The sequence below is a fragment of the Cyprinus carpio genome, chromosome A20 (genome assembly GCF_018340385.1).
Source record: "Cyprinus carpio isolate SPL01 chromosome A20, ASM1834038v1, whole genome shotgun sequence".
NCBI classification, from domain to species: domain Eukaryota; kingdom Metazoa; phylum Chordata; class Actinopteri; order Cypriniformes; family Cyprinidae; genus Cyprinus; species Cyprinus carpio.
The window spans coordinates 10,914,812-10,935,050 of NC_056591.1; the positions used below are offsets into that span (position 1 = coordinate 10,914,812).

The 20,239-nt window shown below is 40.0% G+C and overlaps 1 protein-coding gene across 1 annotated transcript in view; it reads right to left on the reverse strand.

The window, feature by feature from the left end:
* The window catches only part of LOC122148960 (XK-related protein 6-like), a 59,872-nt gene extending 40,569 nt beyond the window's left edge, over positions 1 to 19,303 (reverse strand). The window contains 2 exon segments of the mRNA XM_042777580.1: positions 18,728 to 19,242; positions 19,244 to 19,303. Coding sequence (XP_042633514.1) covers positions 18,728 to 19,242; positions 19,244 to 19,303 — 575 coding nt within the window.
* Between the last annotated feature and the right edge of the window lie 936 nt (positions 19,304 to 20,239).

Genomic DNA, 20,239 nt, shown 5'->3' on the forward strand with positions numbered 1-20,239 from the left:
TTTCTGTCTATGCAAGAGTCAGAAAGATCTTGGATTCATCAAAAATATATTAATTTGGTTCCGAAGATGAAACGAAGGTCTTATGGGTTTGGAATGAATGAGGGTGAGTAATGCATGACAGACTTTCAGGTTTTTGGATGAACTACCCTTGAAAGACCTCTATCTCAACCAGATAAGATTCACAAACCATTCAAGCTGTGAGGAGACAAAAAACAAAGGGAAGAAGACAGCTCCTCATCCAAGATCTTGCAATAAACTGACAATGCTCAGTGTTACATTGTTAGCTGTCCAAACAGATGGGCGAACAAGCATGCCTTGACTCAAGGTCCTACAGTATAGCAAGTATGGCTAAAAGATTATAAAATGGAAAACAGAACGTTTTTTTATTATAATATTTGAAGGATATTCATTCTGGAGATTTGCAAGGATGTAGACAAGTTGTGTCTTTCATTCAGAACAGATTTGATTTTCTCTGTATGTATGTATGTGTGGTGTGTGTGCTGTGCTGGGGTGAACAGTTGGTACCATTTCTTAGGTACAAACTTGTTCAATCACATGGCTGCAACCAGTGCATTTAGCTCTATATGTGGTTGTGATAGGATGACTTGCTAAAGTCACAAACAGAGCATCATAATTGGGAAGAACGGTGTTTTTTAAGTGAATTTGAATGGGGAATGTTTGTTGAGCCAGACGGGCTTGTCTTTGTATTTCAAGAACTGCTGACTACTGGGATTTTCAACGCACAAACCATCTCTAGGGTTACAACCACTCGTTCACCCAGGTATGCAAATACTATCCTGAACGCACAACACGTCGACCCTAAGCAGATGGGCTACCAGCAGCAGAAGAAACACACTGGGTGCCGCGCCTGTCGACTAAGAACAGGAAACGGAGCTACAATTCGCACAGACTCACCAAAATGGGACAAATCGAAGATTGGAAAAATCGTTGCCTGGTCTGAGTGAAGTCTTACTTCTTGCCTGCGACATTCAGATAGTGGGGTCAGAAATTGTCATATACATACACAATTAACGCATGGATGCCCGTCCTGCCGTGTCCTCAACGGTTTCTCAGGCTTCTGGTGGTGGTTGGTGTAGTTGGGTTGGGGCTATTTTTCTGGGCAACTTTGGGACCTTTAGTACCAAGTTGAGCCTCGTTTTAAACACCCCAGCCTACCTGAGTATTGGTGGCTGAGCTATGTCGATCCCTTTATTACTACGCGTTGTACCATCTTCTGATGCTACTACTTTTCGCAGGAAAAATTTAAGGCAACCGATTCACAAAGCGCAATTCATCTCAGACTGTTTCTTCTTGCACATGGACAATGATTTCACTTTACTCAAATGGCCTCCCACATAACCGATCTGCAATCCAATAGAGGCGCTTTAAGGATGTGTTTGGAAGGGGAATTTCGAATTCACGGATGGCCCGCAGCTTACAAATCTGCAACAACTGCATGATTCTATCTAAGGTCAATAATGGCACCAAAAATGCAATCTGAGGAATGTTTCCAACACTTTTTTGGATACTATGATGCACGGAAGAATTAAGGCGGTTCTGAAGGCAAACGCGGGGTCCAACCCGGTACTAGCAAAGTGTAACAAAAAACTACCATAAGCCAGTGAAGTTGTTATTAGTAGATGGGTGTTTATATGTAATTATTATTTCAGCAAGGAGTGTGTTAAATTGATAAAAGTGGTATGTCATGGAAAAGTTTCCAAAATATAGAAAACGGTTTCCAACAAGGATAATAAAGAAAGCATAATCAGTAGTAGTTCTGAAGGATCATGGTGACACAGAAGACTGCTGATAAAATACTGGCTGATAAAAATGACATTTTTGCATCACGAGAAATAAATTACATTTTAGAGTATATTGAAATAGAAAAATCGTTATTTTTAAAGTTGGAATGATATTGTTTCCCCCAACAAAATTAAATTACTGATCCCATAACGTGTTTGTAAGGGCAGTGTATTAATATAATATCATATAGTATATAATATATATATATATAATTTATATTTAGCATATCAGATATTATATATATTATATATTGTTATAAAACCTTTTAATGAATCATAGCACAAGAAGTTTTGACTGTATGACTGTTTTAGTTTGGGCATTCGGTCCTATTCATTCAGCTTTATAATGAAGTGATTAATCGTGTGATACTATGCATCCTGATGTAGCTCTGTAATACAGTCTAAGTGAGATAAACTTTCGCAACAAACATTTGGATGAGGTTTCCGTTGGAGGACGCAGAACAGTGGAAAGAGCATCCACACAAAGCTGAATAGAGAGAGTAAATAACAGGGTCTTGTGCATGTGTATGCCTGGATTCAGTTTGACGTCAGTTTAATTTGTGTATTGCCCTCACTTTAATAATTCAGTTACATTACAGTCAGCTCCTCTATTGTCTTGCAAGCAGCCCCTTTTTTTCTCGACTCTCCCTCGTCAGCAGCAAGCTCCAGGAATGGCATACAAGAAGAGGGAGGAGTGTGAGGGGTTCAGAAGAGATCGCAGCGCCCCAGACAACGGGGGCCAGAAAAAAAGAAGACCAAACAACCTCAAACAGTTCCAAGTATTCACAGGGAGAGATGGAGATTTGAGGCCGGGCCTCGGCTCAGTGCAGAGTTGGAGCATGGTACAGTACACACCTCAAGGCCAATCAAACGGAGAGGGCAACGAAGAGAATGAGAGGGGAAGGAAAGTAACAATAGCACAATTATTATAGATAGATAGATATAGAGAGAGATTTAGAGATGAGGGGGTGTGGGGGGGGGGGGGGGTGGGGGGGTGGGGGGGTTGACAGTGGAAATAAGGGAACGATTTAGCAGAGAAAATGTAGAGTATGTGTACTGTAATGGGTGAGGCGTGTCTGAGAGGGAATGGGACCTCTTGAGAGGGGGTAAGTGCCTAAAAAGTAAAGATAATTAAGACGTTAATAATTTATAGAGGGGAGGGGAATTATGCCGGATAGGGACACAGGTTGCCTAGACCAACGCAGCGAAAGACACTGAAGAGGATTTATAGAATAGAGAATATATAGTTGGGGTGAAAAGGGTTTTTCTTTAGTTAGGTTCAGAGGAATTTGGGGCACCTCAGTAAAAATGTCGATGATGCCCCTGCCCTTTTTGTAGAAGTGGAGTGCACAAGGAACATCGCGTGGCCTTTCAAGGAAGGAAACACAGCATGGTAGCTGACGTATAGGGGTTAGAAGGAGGGAAGCCGCCCACTAAAAAGGCATGGTGCAACAGCAACATGCAGTTGTTGGCCAATCGTGAGGGGATTTGGAATTCTCAACGAGGACAAGGTTCACCAAAGGGGGCCGACGCCGACGGCCCCCCCGCTTTCGAATCTGTATAGCAAACATTCAACAGAACAAAACTCAAGGCGCAAAGCGGGGTCACAAAGGATCTTGCATTTCCCAAAGGTAGTTTTCTTCTCATTAGTCTTTCAGAGGGTATAGGTAACAGACGGGGTCTCCTCTTTGTGGGAGACGCACAACCATCGCCGGGGGTGCCGTCGCGGGCGCGGATGCCAGGATTGGCACCGCCATGTGAGTCACGAGTGAAGCAGAGGCCGGCTTGGGATGAGGGTGATTCCCTCACACAGAGCTAGTCACCTAACAGGTCAGATGCATCAGTGAGCTGGTGCAATCTTCTTGGCCGAGGCCATAGCACCTTTTCATTTACTGTTCATACTCGAACTCTTCGTCTGCGTCAGCCGAGAGAATTTTTTCAATTGTTGCCGTTCAGGTATAGAGAGGTTCCAAAAGATTATCGTGGCAGAGAGAACTCTCCAGAATGTTTCAACCTCACCATAACTGCATTCAGGTGGGGACGTCGGAGGGGCACAGCTTGAGGTTGTTGTTGCCATGTGTCTTTTTTGAGATACCTGATTGGCAGCAAGGGATATGATCTAAATAACTGATGCTTACTCTATCGGCAATATCAGTTTAGTAAATGAAAATTGTATTAGAGCCGGAAGCCTGGGATCTCCTTTTCGTACTTGACTTTGAAAAGCTCTACACTGCGGACAGACGAACTATGTATAGTATTCCGGATCCGGGTGATTTTTAGTCACTGACCTAGACCGAGCATATCCCCGATCAGATAGCATCAGATGTGACAAAATAAAGTTAGCAAGCATATTATCCTTACATCTCTGGAAAATAAAAAAAACCTAAATAAAATGACAAAATACATACAACAATGAACACACTCGTTCTAACGAAAATGAAAGTGAAACAGAATATATAAACATAAATCCAATTTAAACTAGTATATATATTACAATAGTATATTCAATAATAGTAAAATAACAACTGGTTCATATGCTGAATCCCCATTTCTACTGCGTAATTTTCTGATTTTAATAATTTTGATTTCACCGCTATACAAATTAATCACATGCAAACCTGATAATAAAAATAATCTAATTGTAGTTAATATATCTAATCACACGACGAACTTTAACTTTTACAACTCACTTCTACAATTTTCATCCATAGAAGAGGTATTTCAATATCCATGTAGTCACAACTGGCCTTTGTAAGGCATATTTGACATAAAGTCTCAGTATATCTCATTCACTGACACTGTGATCAATTAACAATATCTGTTTGCTTAGAACTGGCAAACAAGAAATAATGACAAACCATACGAGGCAATGAGAAAAGTCAGCTGTCTGTCTGTTTTTGGATATATCTGTCTTTCTATTCTTTGCTCTTTGTTTCGGCTTTGCTCCTCTGCTGAACTGATGTGTCTCAGTGGAGCTGAGCGAGCGTGCCTCGCAATCGACTGCTAATACAACTGGCATCGACTCACAGCCCCCGCGAGAACAAGCCACAGGGATGTGGGAGAGTGACATCAGTAAGGATGAACACCCGGATGAGAGTTTGTACGTGTAATGCTGCTGCATGCTCGTCTTAACAGGAAAAGAAAAAAGGAGAACGAATGGGGAGGTGGAGGAAAGCGGCATATCGCAGCTGTCTAGCACAAACTTCGCACTATTGACTTTTTAGGTTAAGTAAGTATAGCTCCTGATAATCTATTCTGTTATCTGGTACTCACTCCATCGCACTAACGGCATGGTGACTTTCATTTTATTGAAAGTAAATTTTTGATATGAGTAATGTTATGATAGAACACATGTTTTTTGTTTTTTTTTTTTTTTTTTTTGCGTGAACTATACTTATAACATGGAATACATATAAGGATTTAGCATGGAACAAAACCTTGACACATTGGTGTGTGAGGACTTCCCTCCCAACAGCCTTGGCTGCTGTATCATGTCAACATCTGGGAATGTGTAAGATTACATTCAGCAACAACAACAAAAACGAGAGAAAGCTTCAAGTGTCCCCCACGCATGCACAGAGTGGAAGAAAGAAAAATACAGCTCCAAAGAGATGCCTAGAAAGAAAATAGTGTGATCCAGTGAGATCCTGGGCAAGAAAAGAAAGAGAGGCATGTGATGCTTCTGGCAAATTAATACACGTTAATACACATGAGTGAAGAGCCGTGAGTATGGTTTGTAGGGCATTACATTTAATCGTCACTATCACTTGAATGGTCACTGCAATGCTCTCCATTAAAACTAGGTCAGTTTTAAGCAGGGGGCAGTGCTTTCTGAGGGGAACCGTCCATCCAATTTAACACGCGTATCAAAAAAGGGTTAGTTTCCCCATTGCAGGGGGAAGGAGATCATTCAAACACGTGTTTCTTGATTCCCAGTAGCTTATAGTTTGTCAGTGAGATGAGGCCCACGCAGTTGGGAAGTCAAACCTCTTAAAGTTTGCAATGTAACGGAAACAGCAAAAGTTAATTTTCTCTCTGTATTGTGATTGTACCGTACATCCGAAGTGAAACAGATTACGAAAAAGGAAAATTGTATGGCAGGAATTAGTTCCTGTCCATCAGTTGTTGTATTGGGAGCCCAGCATAACGCCACCATACAGAGTCTGTTGTTTCACTGAAGATCCATTCTAAATGACATTTGTATAAAAAAATAAGTAATTAAAAAATAATAAATACACTACATAATAAAATATCAGTAACTTGCATTTAGATAATCAAGCCAAGCTTCTAATGCTTTACAGCATGCTCTGTAAGTTCAAAAGACTAAATTATTTCTGCCAAGAGGCACAAGACAAGTAAATTGACACGTTTTACAGTTAGGTATCCTCTTTTTTTTTAAATCCCCGATCCCGTGATCATGATTTTACGTCAAACAGTATCTTACTGGGTATTGTACCACTAGACTTTGACTAAGTGAATGGACACGCACTGCAACCGCGTGATATGATGTCACACTCTGCAGTGTCATTTTTAGTAACATACTTCAGCATATAATATACAAAATGTAAAAATATGCAATCCCACTTCACTGCAATGCTCCAATCCTACATTTAAAGTTTGCATGCTTTTTAATTCAGTTAAGAGGTCACAACATGATGCTATCATTCTTCTATGAGTCACCTTCTGATTTTCTGAAATGAATTCAACTATTGGACTTGAACACAGCAAACCTCAGCTGAGCTCGAGCTTCTGGCCATCAGCATTCACATACGCATGATGGAACAGTAGGTTACTGTCAACGTGCTGTTAAACAAAACATATCTATTGAGAAATAGAAAATAGTGATCACTATTGATGCTGTGCATTACTGGTGTAGATTTTTCAGTGAATCTTCCTGCAAGGCGGTGTGCAAGTGACTGAATCATTGAATTGTTCACTGATCAAAATTTGTTTAAAACACATGAACTCATTTAGGGAATGAAACCGCCACTACTCTCTGGGGCGCAAAAGGTACTTCATCTACTTTCAATTGGTGTGAGCAAAAAAAGACAAGCAACTGTAATATTTTAAAAGCCAATTTGAGCAGAGTTATTTCAATATTAACTGCTTATTTTTTTTTTTTAACTTTTGCATAAAAGGCAAGCGATTCACTTTACAATAACATTGCCTCAACGAGTTGTGCCTACAGATTCAGCCTGCTGTAAGCAATTTGGTGCTCATGTGATCTTGCTGAGTAATATCACTTAAATGTTACTGACAAGAAAATGGAATGGACTGGGTTTTCCATGGGACAAGCAGATGCATGCAAGCCCTCACATAACCAAGTACAATGCCACAATGGTGGAGGAGGGATAACCTGGTGCGCCTGTTTTTTTTATAATAGTCATTAAACTACTGTAATAAACACTTATTCTACAGTGATTTGAAAAAACATAAAAAGCATGTCAGCATGGAGTTTCTGACTAAGATACAACATACATGATACATGCAAACACAACCAGCCCAGCCCTGAGGTCAAAGGTGACTGATCTGGATCAAGACATCTCCACACTCTCCACAGCAGGTATCAAACTCAGACGTAGAAAGAAAACTGTTACAAATCCTCCTATAACACAACAGCAACACAGCTGCTCGTTTTATAAATCCTTAACAATCCTGCAGACAAACTCCTTATCATCTGAAATTATAATCAGAGATTCTTTCTTCGTGACTGTATAAATAGCTCACTTTCATCATGGCTAAATAAAATCAGCACTTACACACTACATCCGCCGTGCATTTCACAAACAGTCACCTCGTCTCAGTCAGGTCACAAAGAGAATGAGGTATTTTCTTTGTTCTTTGCATAATGAAGAAATACCAGCAGTTACAGATGTTTATTTCTCTGAATAAACAGGATTGCTATTAAAATATTCAATATTTTTTTTCCACCAGATGCTTGTATTAGACATGTAGAACATGTAAACTGCTCACTCTCAGCCGTCCTATAAGATTTAATACTGTTGTAAGCGCTGCTCACAGTTCAAATCTTGCTTTGCATGTTCTAATTTTATAAATCTTTTAGTGAATGAGCAATTTTATTTATGTTATAATACGCCTGAGGTGCACAGAGATGGAGGACAGACCTGCAAGCAGGTTCTAAACTGTCCGTCCTCTCTGTCCCAATGACTCTTAATAAGCATAGTGGCAAATAATTCTGTAAGTGGAGGAAGCATTTATTTGTGAGAAACATATTTATTTTTGCTATTGGAAAACTTCAAGGATTGTGGATTTCCCACAACCTGGTACAGTGAACAAACCTGTGGTCTTCATACTACCCGTACCGCTACATGTACGCATCTGTGAGCATATGTGTGTGTGTGTGTTTGTGTGTGATAGGGCAGCTGTGGGTCAGTCATGTGATGGCTAATGGTTATGGCAGACTGGTGGGTGCACAAGCTGATTGGTCGTCTCTCGCTCTCTCTCGGGCCTCAGGTGGACTCATCCGTCTGTCATCACATACACACTGATTGATCGAGATAAGAGATAGATGCTACCAATGACTGTCAGTTTAAAAGAGAAAAAAAACTTTAAGAAACCTTTTCGTAACAAACTATTATATTTGAAAATTAATATTACACTCTAAAAAAAAAGGTTCTTCAATGGTTCTTCAGCAGTTCTTTAGGGTGGTTAAGGTGCTATATAGCAACCACTGCTGTACATAAAAGAAGCCATTAAGCCAGCCATTAAACATCAACTGTGGTTGCACTTGGATGGGAAAATTCATGCAGAACACAAATTCCAAGTAGGGGTTACCATACTTTGCCCAAACCCCTCACTTCATTATACTCCAAATTTTCTAATTGTAGTTGTAAGTTTTAATTTAATTGCAGTAAATTAAAGTTAATTTTACTAATTGTACATCTGGTGTTTTAATTATCCACACTTTTTTCCCCTCAAATTTAAGACCCATCACCTATATAAGTTTAAATGGACTTCCAGTACAAGTTGAGTGTGTGCGATGATACTCTTAATGAGTTATTCGGCATTCAACCCCCATTAAACAAGAACAAGGTGTTTACATCCGGGACATTTACGTACTTTGTGTGCCGCCTAAATGGGCTGAAACTTTTCTCACAGTCGCCATTTTCTTTCACGCCCCGAATTGCGAAGCAGAGCATACGAGGATGGAAAATACAGAGATTAAAGGGGTCATATGTGATGCTTTTTTTTAAAGATCATTTTATTTTGGTATTTGGTGTAACAGAATATTTTGACATCTTTAATGTTCAAAAAACACATTATTTTTTCAAACACTGCACATTATTGTATGTCCTCTATGCCCAGCCTCTCTCAAACGAGTTGGTTTCTACAAAGTCCCTCCTTCCGACAAGCGCAGTCTGCTCTGATTGGCCAACTGACCCAGTGCATTGTGATTGGCTGAACACCGCAACAGCACTCGTCGGAAATGTAACGGCCCTTTCCATAATAGTGAGCTTCATCTTTCAAAATAAATGTAAAGACAGTTAATAATGTCATTATTTTTTCCATCAGTTCAAGCCCTGAAAGTGGAACAGAGTCACGTGACAGACACAGTGATGAAGCTCCTATGGGCCTGCAGTATACAAGCCACTGAAAGTTAAGACAGCTGTGTGACCCTGTCTCTCTCTCTCACACACACACACACATTACACGACGCACAAAACTCCGCATTTGAACAGTCCAATAGCAAATACTTAAACCTAATAACAAACATACTTACAGTAGCTGATTCAGAAGCGCCAGATTGTCGTAGCAAAGTCAGAATTACCCTCCTCTCCTAGGTTCACGAAACGGTCCGTCCATAAAATGCAATTGCTGTTCTGTTGTAAGTAATCTTAAAGCTTCCTAAAAGCATCTACTTTCAGAAGGCCAAATAAAGTGCATTTGCTTTTGCCTAGAAACACACGGCATCTCCCTTACATGGCTGCTTCAACACTAACTGCAGTTACTGAAACCACGCCTTCTCAATTTGCATGAACATTTTGGCGGCATTATGCAAATATTTCCACATAGTGACGTAGATATGTGGGGGCGTGTTTGAATGAGCTGTTTTTAGGGGGGGTGCAAAGTCTTAAACTTTGATAAAAAAATATCTCTTTGGATTTGAGACTTTAGTCTAGTGCAACTTTACAGATCTTCTTCATGCACCAACAGCTTGTAACACTCCAAAGAGAAAGAAAAAACTGAAATCGCATCATATGACCCCTTTAATTGATTCATGTTATTCACACATTATTAATTTTAAAACATCACATTGTTTTAAAACGATATTTATGTGCTGTGTGTGCAGCTAACGGTGGGGAGCTGATGAGGAGGGTTTGCTTTTTAACAGGAACACTGAAATTAAGTGTTTTATCTCATTTACCATATGTAATTTTATGATTTATAGTGATATTTATATGCTGTGCGCATTTAAACTGGCTGAAACTTTTCTGTCAGACGACATTTTCCTTTGACACAGATGTTTACACAGAGAGAACACTGAAAGTTTAGTGTTTAGTCTCATTTACATATGTATTTTTTGACGTTATATTATTTTATAACATATTTTTGTGCTGTGCAGTCCTAAACTTAAAACGCATAGACATAATTTTTTTTTGACTCATGATACTGAGAAGATGTTTACTTTTTTGGAAAACACAAAAAGGTAAGTGATTTACCTCATTCACAATATGTATTTATGACATCATATTGTTTTACAAAGACGTGATGTGGGCTCCTAAAACTTTTCTCAGAGAGACATTTGCTTTGATTCACGATGCGGAGCAGGCAAAGAGGTTACAATTATCAACAAAAGACCTAAAGTAAGTGTTATACCTAATTTACAATGCTTTATGTAACATCATATTGACAAACCAAACCATTGTAAATTTGGTCTCATGACAAAATATCATATCATATCATGAAGCTTGTAAATTAAGTTATTTTGATGTGTCAATTTACTGGATTTTAATTCCAATTTCAAAAAATAAATTTAAATAAATTTTTACAGTATACTCAAACTTTCTATATTTTCGTGAGTTAAAAAAAAATTGTCACCTCATAAGATATGACACATGACTTACATAAGCTACTTTAAACAGTTTTTGTGGGTGCTTTAAGAATGTGTTCATCAAAAGTGAGTTATATGGGTTGGATGGAATTACATTTGAGTAAATTATTCATCTAATGTTGTTTACAGATGGTTCATGCTGGAATAACTGAAAAAAACTCAAAAGGAAAAATTTGTTTGAGTATAAAATCATCAGTACATTGTCAAGTTGGATGAAAAGAGCTATTGTTAACATTTTTAGGACGCATACAACAGACACGGGTAAGCCACATTTCCAGATTTAAGATTACTGATTGTCATGCATAACTTTTTGATCATTGATATTTGTTATTTGCCTAATAACAATTAGAAGTCTGGACTCTTTATAGTAGGGCTGCCCTTGACTAAAGATTTTCTGAAGACTGTTTTTATTGGCAGCCCCCATTTTTAACAGTTTAACTACCCCAATAGGTAGATGCAGGAGAAAATTAAAAAAGTATCAGGGAACATCTGCGTGTAATGAAGGAGGAAACAGAGAAGCTTAGACCAAACGTAGAGCTCCTCAAAGAAAGGATGGTGCTGATAAAATGCTATCGGACAAATTTTGTGTCCAGATACACAGAGGAGACTCTCTCTGAGTTCTTGTGTTTCATACTTGCCAAAATGCTCAGTACAGTAGTGTGTTAAATTGCCTCCTTATTTAATTGTATGATTTATGACTATATTTTAATACATGTATTTCCTCCTTTGCCTTCCTCTTAACATAAGCTCCTTTCCGATCTGTGAGACCACGCCAATGTTGATGTGGACCAACAAATTCTCACACAGCTCTCTGTAATGACACCCCGAGTCCTTCAAGTCCCCTGAAGAAGAAAGTTCAGGTGCATGATTGATGACTGAAGATGGCAGACCGAAAAAAGGTAATTAAATTATTACTGCTTAGATTTTCATTGTACCACTGACTGACACCCTATACCTCTCTGCCTGGGATGATTTCAATGCAAACATTAGTTTTTTTTTTTGTTGGTCTACACAAACTATGCTATCACACTGAAGAGAAATTTTGTTCATTTTAAGTTCATGGCCAAAAGTATTTGAACAGTTGTATGACAGTAGTTTAAAAGTAATTTAACTCATAAGATTTGCCTTTGCAAATAATGCTATTGTCCCCTCTCCCCCAGAGCCATTCTCAGACCAGCCCATCCCAACACCTAAGATGAAGCGTAATGATGTAGGGAGGGTCATCTCCTTCCCTGCAGTATGACCACACTGTGCTCACGTTGGATGGACAGTTAATCACAGAGTAGAGCGAGGACATCTCGACGGCACCGGGACTCCTCCTGTGTGTATATTTTGTGTTTGGAATCCAGTATCCTAAAGCAGCGGTTCTCAATTCCAGTCCTGGCAACCCGCCCCCACATGTTTTGCATATCTCACTTATTAACACACACCGATTCAGATCATGAGCTCGTTAGAAAACAGCTCCATGAATGAACTGTGCTCTGACTGACATGGTTCCCTACACAGTGTCCCTACACGGAACATTTATTCACAGATTTACACTACTTCCTGTCACTGTAAGTCAGTATTTTCTCTATTTGCAGCTCTAGTTGCGGTTTATATTGTTTTTTAGCCGGGTTTCCATCCAAAAAGTTGCCAAATTTTAACTTTAACTTCCAATGCGCAAAATTGGAATATCACTCAAAACATTTGCGAACAAACGCCGTTTCCATCCAGTGAGTCAAAGAGAACAAAATCGTCACTTCCTGATAAACTGGCACTATACATTACTAGGAAAAGTAGTAGAAGCTTCTGAATATAATAATTTTCATATATAAAAAAAATTACTTGCACCTCAGAGCGAGCAGACGAAACACGATGACATTCATCGTTTATTGGTTTCGGAGGTGGATGCTGCTGTTTGGGAACTCAGTCGTTTAAACAATGCTCCTTCGTTTCTGGGGAGGCGATTATACCGAAATACTTTGATGACCGACTTGCCTGGCATTTTCCGAATGACCATAACAACCTTTCAGATGCTGTGGAATGAGATTGGACCGCTAGTTAGTCAGGATTTACCGTCCCATAGCGCTCAGTCAAGTTACTTTTTTTATGCGCTTGGAGGAATTTATTCGCAAAATGCATTTCCATATCACATTATTCGCATTAACCCTTTTTCGCACTAGGACCTCAAGTGAGCATAAAAACTTTTTTGTGATTTAATCGATTTTTATCCAAAATTATTCGAAAACATCACTCAACACCAATCAACTATAATGCCAAACTTCAAACTGCGCATAAAAGCAGGGTGATGGAAACCCAACTAGTAAAAGATACTGCAGTACTTCACAGTGTACAACTTAGTTTGCACAAGGTTGTGTATTATTAATTTTCAGTAATTTCACTCACTCACTATTAATTTTAAAAAGACTAGATTTTCCAAATAAAGTAAAGAACTAATGTAGGCCTAAGACCGTAGGTGAAAAAGTTACCTGATTACAGGGCTACAGTATATATATGTATAAACCAGGCTCTCTCTTCTTCAAAAATGTACATATTTCAAGCTTGTTGCATTTATTTTGTATGTGTATAAAACAACACTCCCCATATATTGTTGATGTTGTATGTTATGTATACTCCCTGCCTTGTCACACTTGTGTTTCGTTTATGCGCTGCTGAAAGAAATAAATTAAAAGGTTTTGAAAATTGGATGTTATTTCATTTCTCAGTAAGCATTTAGTACAAGAATTTAAATCTTTAAAGCTGCAATTTTGTAAGAAATGATTATTTATCATTTTATCTCTTAAGGTTCAACATGTGTCATTTAGAACCTATTGCTCATCTATGGTAGTCATAATATGACACCTCTAATGGTTTCTGTGTAACACATTTTTGACAAATGGCCTAATAAGCTTCTTATCTTGAGAAAGATGTGGGCAATATAGTACCAAAAGAGGTTCCCCTATGCATAAAAGCCAAAGAACCACGGCTGAGCTCAAAATTGTTGAAGCACATAAAGTGCTAATATGGCACCTCATATGGTTCTAACAGACATAGCGCACCATTGTGACAAAGGTGCTATATACAAGGCACTTGGGGGTAAAATAGTTGCTAAATAGCACTAAAAGTGGTTCCCCTATGATACGAGTCCAAAGAACCACTTTTAGTGGCATATAGACCATTTTTTAGTGTAGAGTTTAGAGAGAGAGATAGAGAGAGAGATAGACAACTTATGTCCTTTAAGAGTCTTCAGTACTCTGTGGTCCAATCTGTAAACACACTCACAAATTAGTCCCATTACAATTTACTGCCAAGATGATAGGAAGCACAAATATATACCCAGTATGGTCTTCAACACCACCACCACAAACAAGCAAAAAAAACGCACCAACTTAGTCATAACATTACATTGGTTGGCATTTGGCTTTTGTCAGCTGGACTGATTCCAGCATGACTGCATCCTGTCAGTCTCTCTCTCCACCCCAATGTCCTTAACACACAAGCTGTGATAATTTATCACACTCACTGGCTTAACTACAATAATATGATATGATCATATATTCTGGCGAGCTGGCATAGAAACACTTTATGTGTGTAAATGAATTCATGGAGTGTGGCTGGTCTTTGAGGAGGCCCAGACTCCTCACAGAGAGCGTTCTTCAATGCTTGCAAGGTCGCTGTGAATAACAGCCAAGTAGTGTTTTACTGTAAGCACATCTGAGGACATGTCAGCAGTGTCCTGCGGCATTGATTAGCCCACTCACTGCTGGATCTTTCAGTATACTCGCTAAAACTGTACGGCTGTACAATAAAGCTCTTTTGAAGAGGCAGTTGAACAATAAAGTGGCACCTTAAAAAGGTGTTCAAAAAGACTAGAACAAATCTTTTTAACCACCCAGCCACTAGAACCCAGGTTACTTGTATCTGTTTGAGTGTGTTTGTGGGTCAAAAACAGAATAAGTGTCCACGACAAAGAAGAGGGGAAAAAAAAAAAACATTTTTTTTAAAATCTAGTTTAAGTATCAAGTTATCAGAGAGAAAAAAAAGAACCATATAACAAATATGAAAGCCTCACAATATATAGTGAAACTATATATATATCTAATGGATATGTGTAATATATATATCTATATATAGATATATGATATAATATATATATGTACATAAAATGTATATATATACATATATATTCGCTTTTATATAGTGTATAACATTCAATTAAGCCGTCCAAACACATTACATTTAGTTCACACTTAAGTATATTCTTTTAAAGTGCATTATTTCTAGTAAATTGTCCTCTTTATATATGCTAAATTGTATGTCTGTTTCTCAAGGATCACATGACTTCAGTAATTTAAAGTTATTTTTAAAATATGCTCATGTTTTTTATTATGATAGCAGGACAGTGGTAACACCATGGCATTTTTTTTTTTTACATAAATTTGTATTCATGAATTACATTTTAAATGTATTTTTTAATAATTAAAAAAGCAGACACAAAAAATGAGTGTCATTCCCTTTGACCTTTGTGTTTTAATGAATAGCTTTCTGTTAAATGTATGCAGTGAAATTAGTCATTTACTTCCTCAATACTGCAGTGAGACACAAGTACATACACCAGTTGTCAGCGCACGTTAAACCCAATGTAAACTGCCATTCCAAGCACTCAGTCTCAAACAAACACTATATAACACTCTCAAACAGTCACTATGTATAGTAATCTGACTATATATCCTACCTGAGCCCCTGTGAGAGGCGTGACACTGAGAGGCAAACAGGAGAGAATGGGGACAGTGAGCGTCCTAAAGGTGATGGAGTGTGGAGGGAGGGCTGATATAAACGTCACACATACGTGGGAAAAGTCTCCAATAATGTGCAAGGCCGACACATGCTCCAGTTTCCTTGACAGAAATGGAGGTCAAGTGGAGATTTATATATAAAAGGGAAAACAGGCAGCGAGGGAGAGAAGAGGAAAGTGCATATTATGACTTTTAACTAGTGGATGGGAGGGACAGAGCAGGCAAAGCAATGATTTTACACAGACAGCACAGAAAAGAATGAGGCAGAGGAAGTGCCTTAAAACAGTTGGGAAGGAGTGTTTCCCGGCAGTTTTGTCTTAGATGCTTCTACAGCACAATCAGCTAAGGCTCAAGTAGCTCCTCATTACAAGGACCAAACCAGAAGTATGTTCTCTCATATGCTCAAAATCATTCTGCATTGATTTTATTAAAGTGTCCATCATTACAGGACTACAAAAAAGCAGCAAAAACACGCAACTTTTATGGAAACAGTGACACGTTTTGTCAGTATTATTTAATGATCGTTACATATTTTTATGGAAATTGAGATGTATTTATTTTAAGAATACTTCAAAATAAAAAATTTTAACAGAAATTTTTAATTTTACAAATTAAAAAGTAGTAATACATGGCATATACAGACATTGCTTGGGAGTAAGAATCCTGAGCTATACTCATTTTCATCACCAAGTTGCCCTAACTAGGCAGTCATTTTTGTGCCAAGAGCTAAACAAAGCACATGAGCATGCCCTAGTCCTGCTTAATTGCATCTATTGTTTCCCAGTTCAATCTCTCAAGATGCTTGCCGCTGACGACTTTCAAAGTCAAGACGGGTTGGGAAAGGCTCGAGGTTTTGGCAGCTGATCTGCCGCATCAGTTTGTCCTGAAGAGCCAACAAAGACATCATCGGGGCTCTCATGCGCAAGCATAATTAAATAAACAACATCCAATCTGAGAAATGTCGTCATGCACTTTCTTAAAGAACTTCTGCACAAGACTTTGGCAGAAAGATCTGTCGCAGTAGTCGGAACTGCTCTGCAAAGGCAGATGTTGTAATTCCATTCCACTTTATACATTTTTTGTTTTCAGATGAGAATTAGTTGCTTGCTATGTTTGGTGTGACCTAAGAACATTGTCGGTTCAGTTTAGAGAGATAAGCCATTGTGGCCTCAGAAGTTTCTGGCTAGAAAGCAATAACAACTGACAAATGCAATAATTGAGTATTAAAATATGACGCACACAGGGTCAATGGGATACACTGTAACTTATGGTACTATTGCATTTGTATAAAACATAGTTCAAAGACTGACAGACATAAGAAAAGCCTGAAGGCATCTTCTTATTTGATTTAGATGTCCATCTAATTATGATCACCTTATTCACACAGTCTTAAAAGGACAAAAAAAAAACAAAAAGACTTCTTTGATGCGAGACTTCTAACCCCATTTCCACCAGCACTTTAAATCTAGGCTGCTCTATTTTTAAGATGATACACTGCTGCATTCTACCTCAAAACTGCCATTCCATTATATTCGGGTTGTTGCATTTATTGCACAAGGAAGCAGTAACTGTTTTGTGTTACAAGGGTGCTTGGAGTCCATCTTTAATAGAGCCAAAATATATTTAAAGAGTCAAAGATCTAACGTAAAAAGTCTTTCATCAGGATAACTATAGAACTATAAGATAAACATTACCTTTTAAACTTTAGCTGTATACAAACTAGTCTTTACTTCTCAGTACTCGAATTTAATGATGATCTCAGTTACGGACCATCAAGAAAGGAGCCTATTAGGCCTACAATATCTAAGATAAACAAAAAAGTGGCACTTTAGTGTCGCAATGAATACGTACTTCAAAAGCGAGATACAGCTGACAGTTCTCTGTCTTTTTTTATTTTTAAACTTCATGAATATGACACTTGCTCTTGTGGCAGTAATGGGAAAATGGTGTAAAAAAAAAAAAAAATAACTACTAGTACTAGTACTGGTTGCAGACAAGGCGTCCAGAATTCTACAGGGTCAGTTCTAGATCCCAGTGAAAACCCTCGTAGATCTCCATAGCATACTTTATAATATATATGTGTGTGTGTGTGTGTGTGTGTGTGTGTGTGATAAAGTGTGTGTATAAATACACTTAAAATTTTACAGTGGATGCAGAGTATTATTTAACTTGTCCCAAAATGAGCGTTTTTTAAAAAGATTTAACTACATTTATCTTAGAAAAACGGTCTTATCGTGACTATATGAAAGACAGAATGATAGAGAGAGAGAGAGAGAGAGAGAGAGCTCGCCTGAGATGCTGTAGCACCTTTAAAGCGATGACACATGACAAATGTGAGCCAATGATGACAAGAGCCTTATCTTTAAGCAATAATCGCGGTCGTATAAAGAGAAACACGAACACAAGCAAACATGAATAATGAATGTCATCGAAATCAAGCTAAATCGTCCGGCTAAACGCGAACGCCTCCACACAAACATAAATGCGGCGGCCACTGCGCCTGTCTGCTGCAGAAAAAAAAAAAAAAAAAAAAAAAAAAATGTCGCATCATATCTAGTGGATCAGACGTTTGAGTACAACATGTCACGGACGATATTCCACGCGTCACGCGCCAGAACTATTCATCACTTGAGAGCACACACTGTAGCCTGACTGGCGTTATAAAGTCGCACTGCACCTATTATTGATGATGAATCCTTATTAAAGAGCGAAGGATCAAAGAGCGCATTGTGTCGATGATATCGACGTAGGACTGAGGGATGTCGTTCCTTGGGGACGCCACGGGGAGCCTGAGAAATCCGACGCCCGTCTCGCCAGCAGTCTCTGAGTAGTTGCAGCAGCCAAGGGAGGGTGAATGAATCCTCAGATGCACTTTGAGGCTCACCTCAGTAACGCACTGTGTACTTCCAGCGCGAGCCCTGCTGCGCATACTGATTGCCACAGATTTCAAGAGAGCACGATGTTCATTCAGGAGAAAAGCCACATGCTTAGAGTGATATTCGCATCCCCTGTGTTGTGGTCTGCACAGGTTATACCAGGTGACGGGCTATAGGAGAAACTAACGGAACGCTTACCTCCACACTTGTCCCATCTGGAGAATGTGTATGAGCGTCTGCCAGACCCACACTGATGCGCGACAGCATCTGGCCCTGCCGTACCCCCCTGCGCTCGTGCCCGTCGTGGCCCTCCGGCTGCTGCTGAGACCCTCCACGGAGCCCAAACCGCCCCCCGTGTAATCCTGCACGAACCACCTGAAGCTCAAGATCTGGACGAGCACCGACGGCACCAGCACGAAGAACAGTGTGAGTCCGAACCAGAGGTAGTCCTGCTTGATGTAGTAGTCGAGCGCGAGCCATAAGTCAGTGCCCACGTCCCAGAAGAAGACGAGGAGCGCGAGCGTCCACAGGCAGTCCAACCACAGGCGCTCCTCGCGAGGTGGCCGCCTGACGTCTCTCCCCTTGCCCAAGAGGTAATGCAGACAGGCGCTCCGGCAGCCCCAGTAGCACGACGAGGTGTTGCAGCAGTGGCAGATGTGGAAGGAGCTGCTCTGCCGCGGGTCGTCCTCGCAGCTCCCCCCCACCGTCTCGTCCCAGGTTGTGCAGCTGGGCGAAACCGGTGACGACCCCCCGACCGTCGGATTTCGCTGCCATCGTTGCTCTCCAAAGCGCACACCTCCGGTTTCCGAGGCTCGTGACGTCACTTCCCCGACACCTGTTTTCTCCAGAGTACCCCTAATGTGTGTAGCCATGGAGTTGTGGGGTGATTGTGACGCCAAGAGGCAGTGCATCCTCCTGCGGCGCTCCGGACGGTGAAGTCAGCGCTGTTCTAGTCCTCGAGCTGGCACAGGTCAGAGACGAACTCCTGGAAGCGGGTTCTTGTCACCTGCGCATTGTGTGCAGCAGCGTCCCCGCACAGGGAGCGAGCGCGGGACTGTTCCCGCTGAGACACCCCACGAACGCCGCTGACTGGATGGTCTCGACTGAAACGGAGCACAAACGGAGCCGCGGATCCTTACTCATCTAGGGATGCCACCTAGTGCTCGATTCGACACCGTCAGGACTGGGGGATGCTGAGTGATGTTATGCTGTAGTGAGCAGGCCGCTCGTGAAAATATGCTCCTCATCTTCAGGTGGAACACACACTTTTGCATGCATACACATGCATAATGCTTTTCAGCACATTCTCCTCCTTGCTTTTCTTCTGTGCCCATCATGACATCAAGATGATCAAGATTCAGTAGAATGTGATAAACACATCTAAACGAGACTTAGACAAGATGTGCACACCAATCCACAAATTCCACTCACAAAATGAATTTAATCAGGGGCAAACAGATTGAATGCGCAGGGCGCATCGCGCATGTTTGCGTTCAGGTATAGACCTACGCTCTTTGTGACAAAGCAACTCTCTTCTGTGAAAACTAGAAAAGCTCAGCACATTTGTAAACTTAACCAGCCTCTCCCTGGATGAAAGTAGCAATAAAGGTAGAGTACAGAGTCTGTGACATGAGGCGCTAAAAAATATTGTTGTGACAAGAAAACTGCCCTTAAGGGGAACGCTAAGTGTGTGGCTGTCCGTGAAGCGCA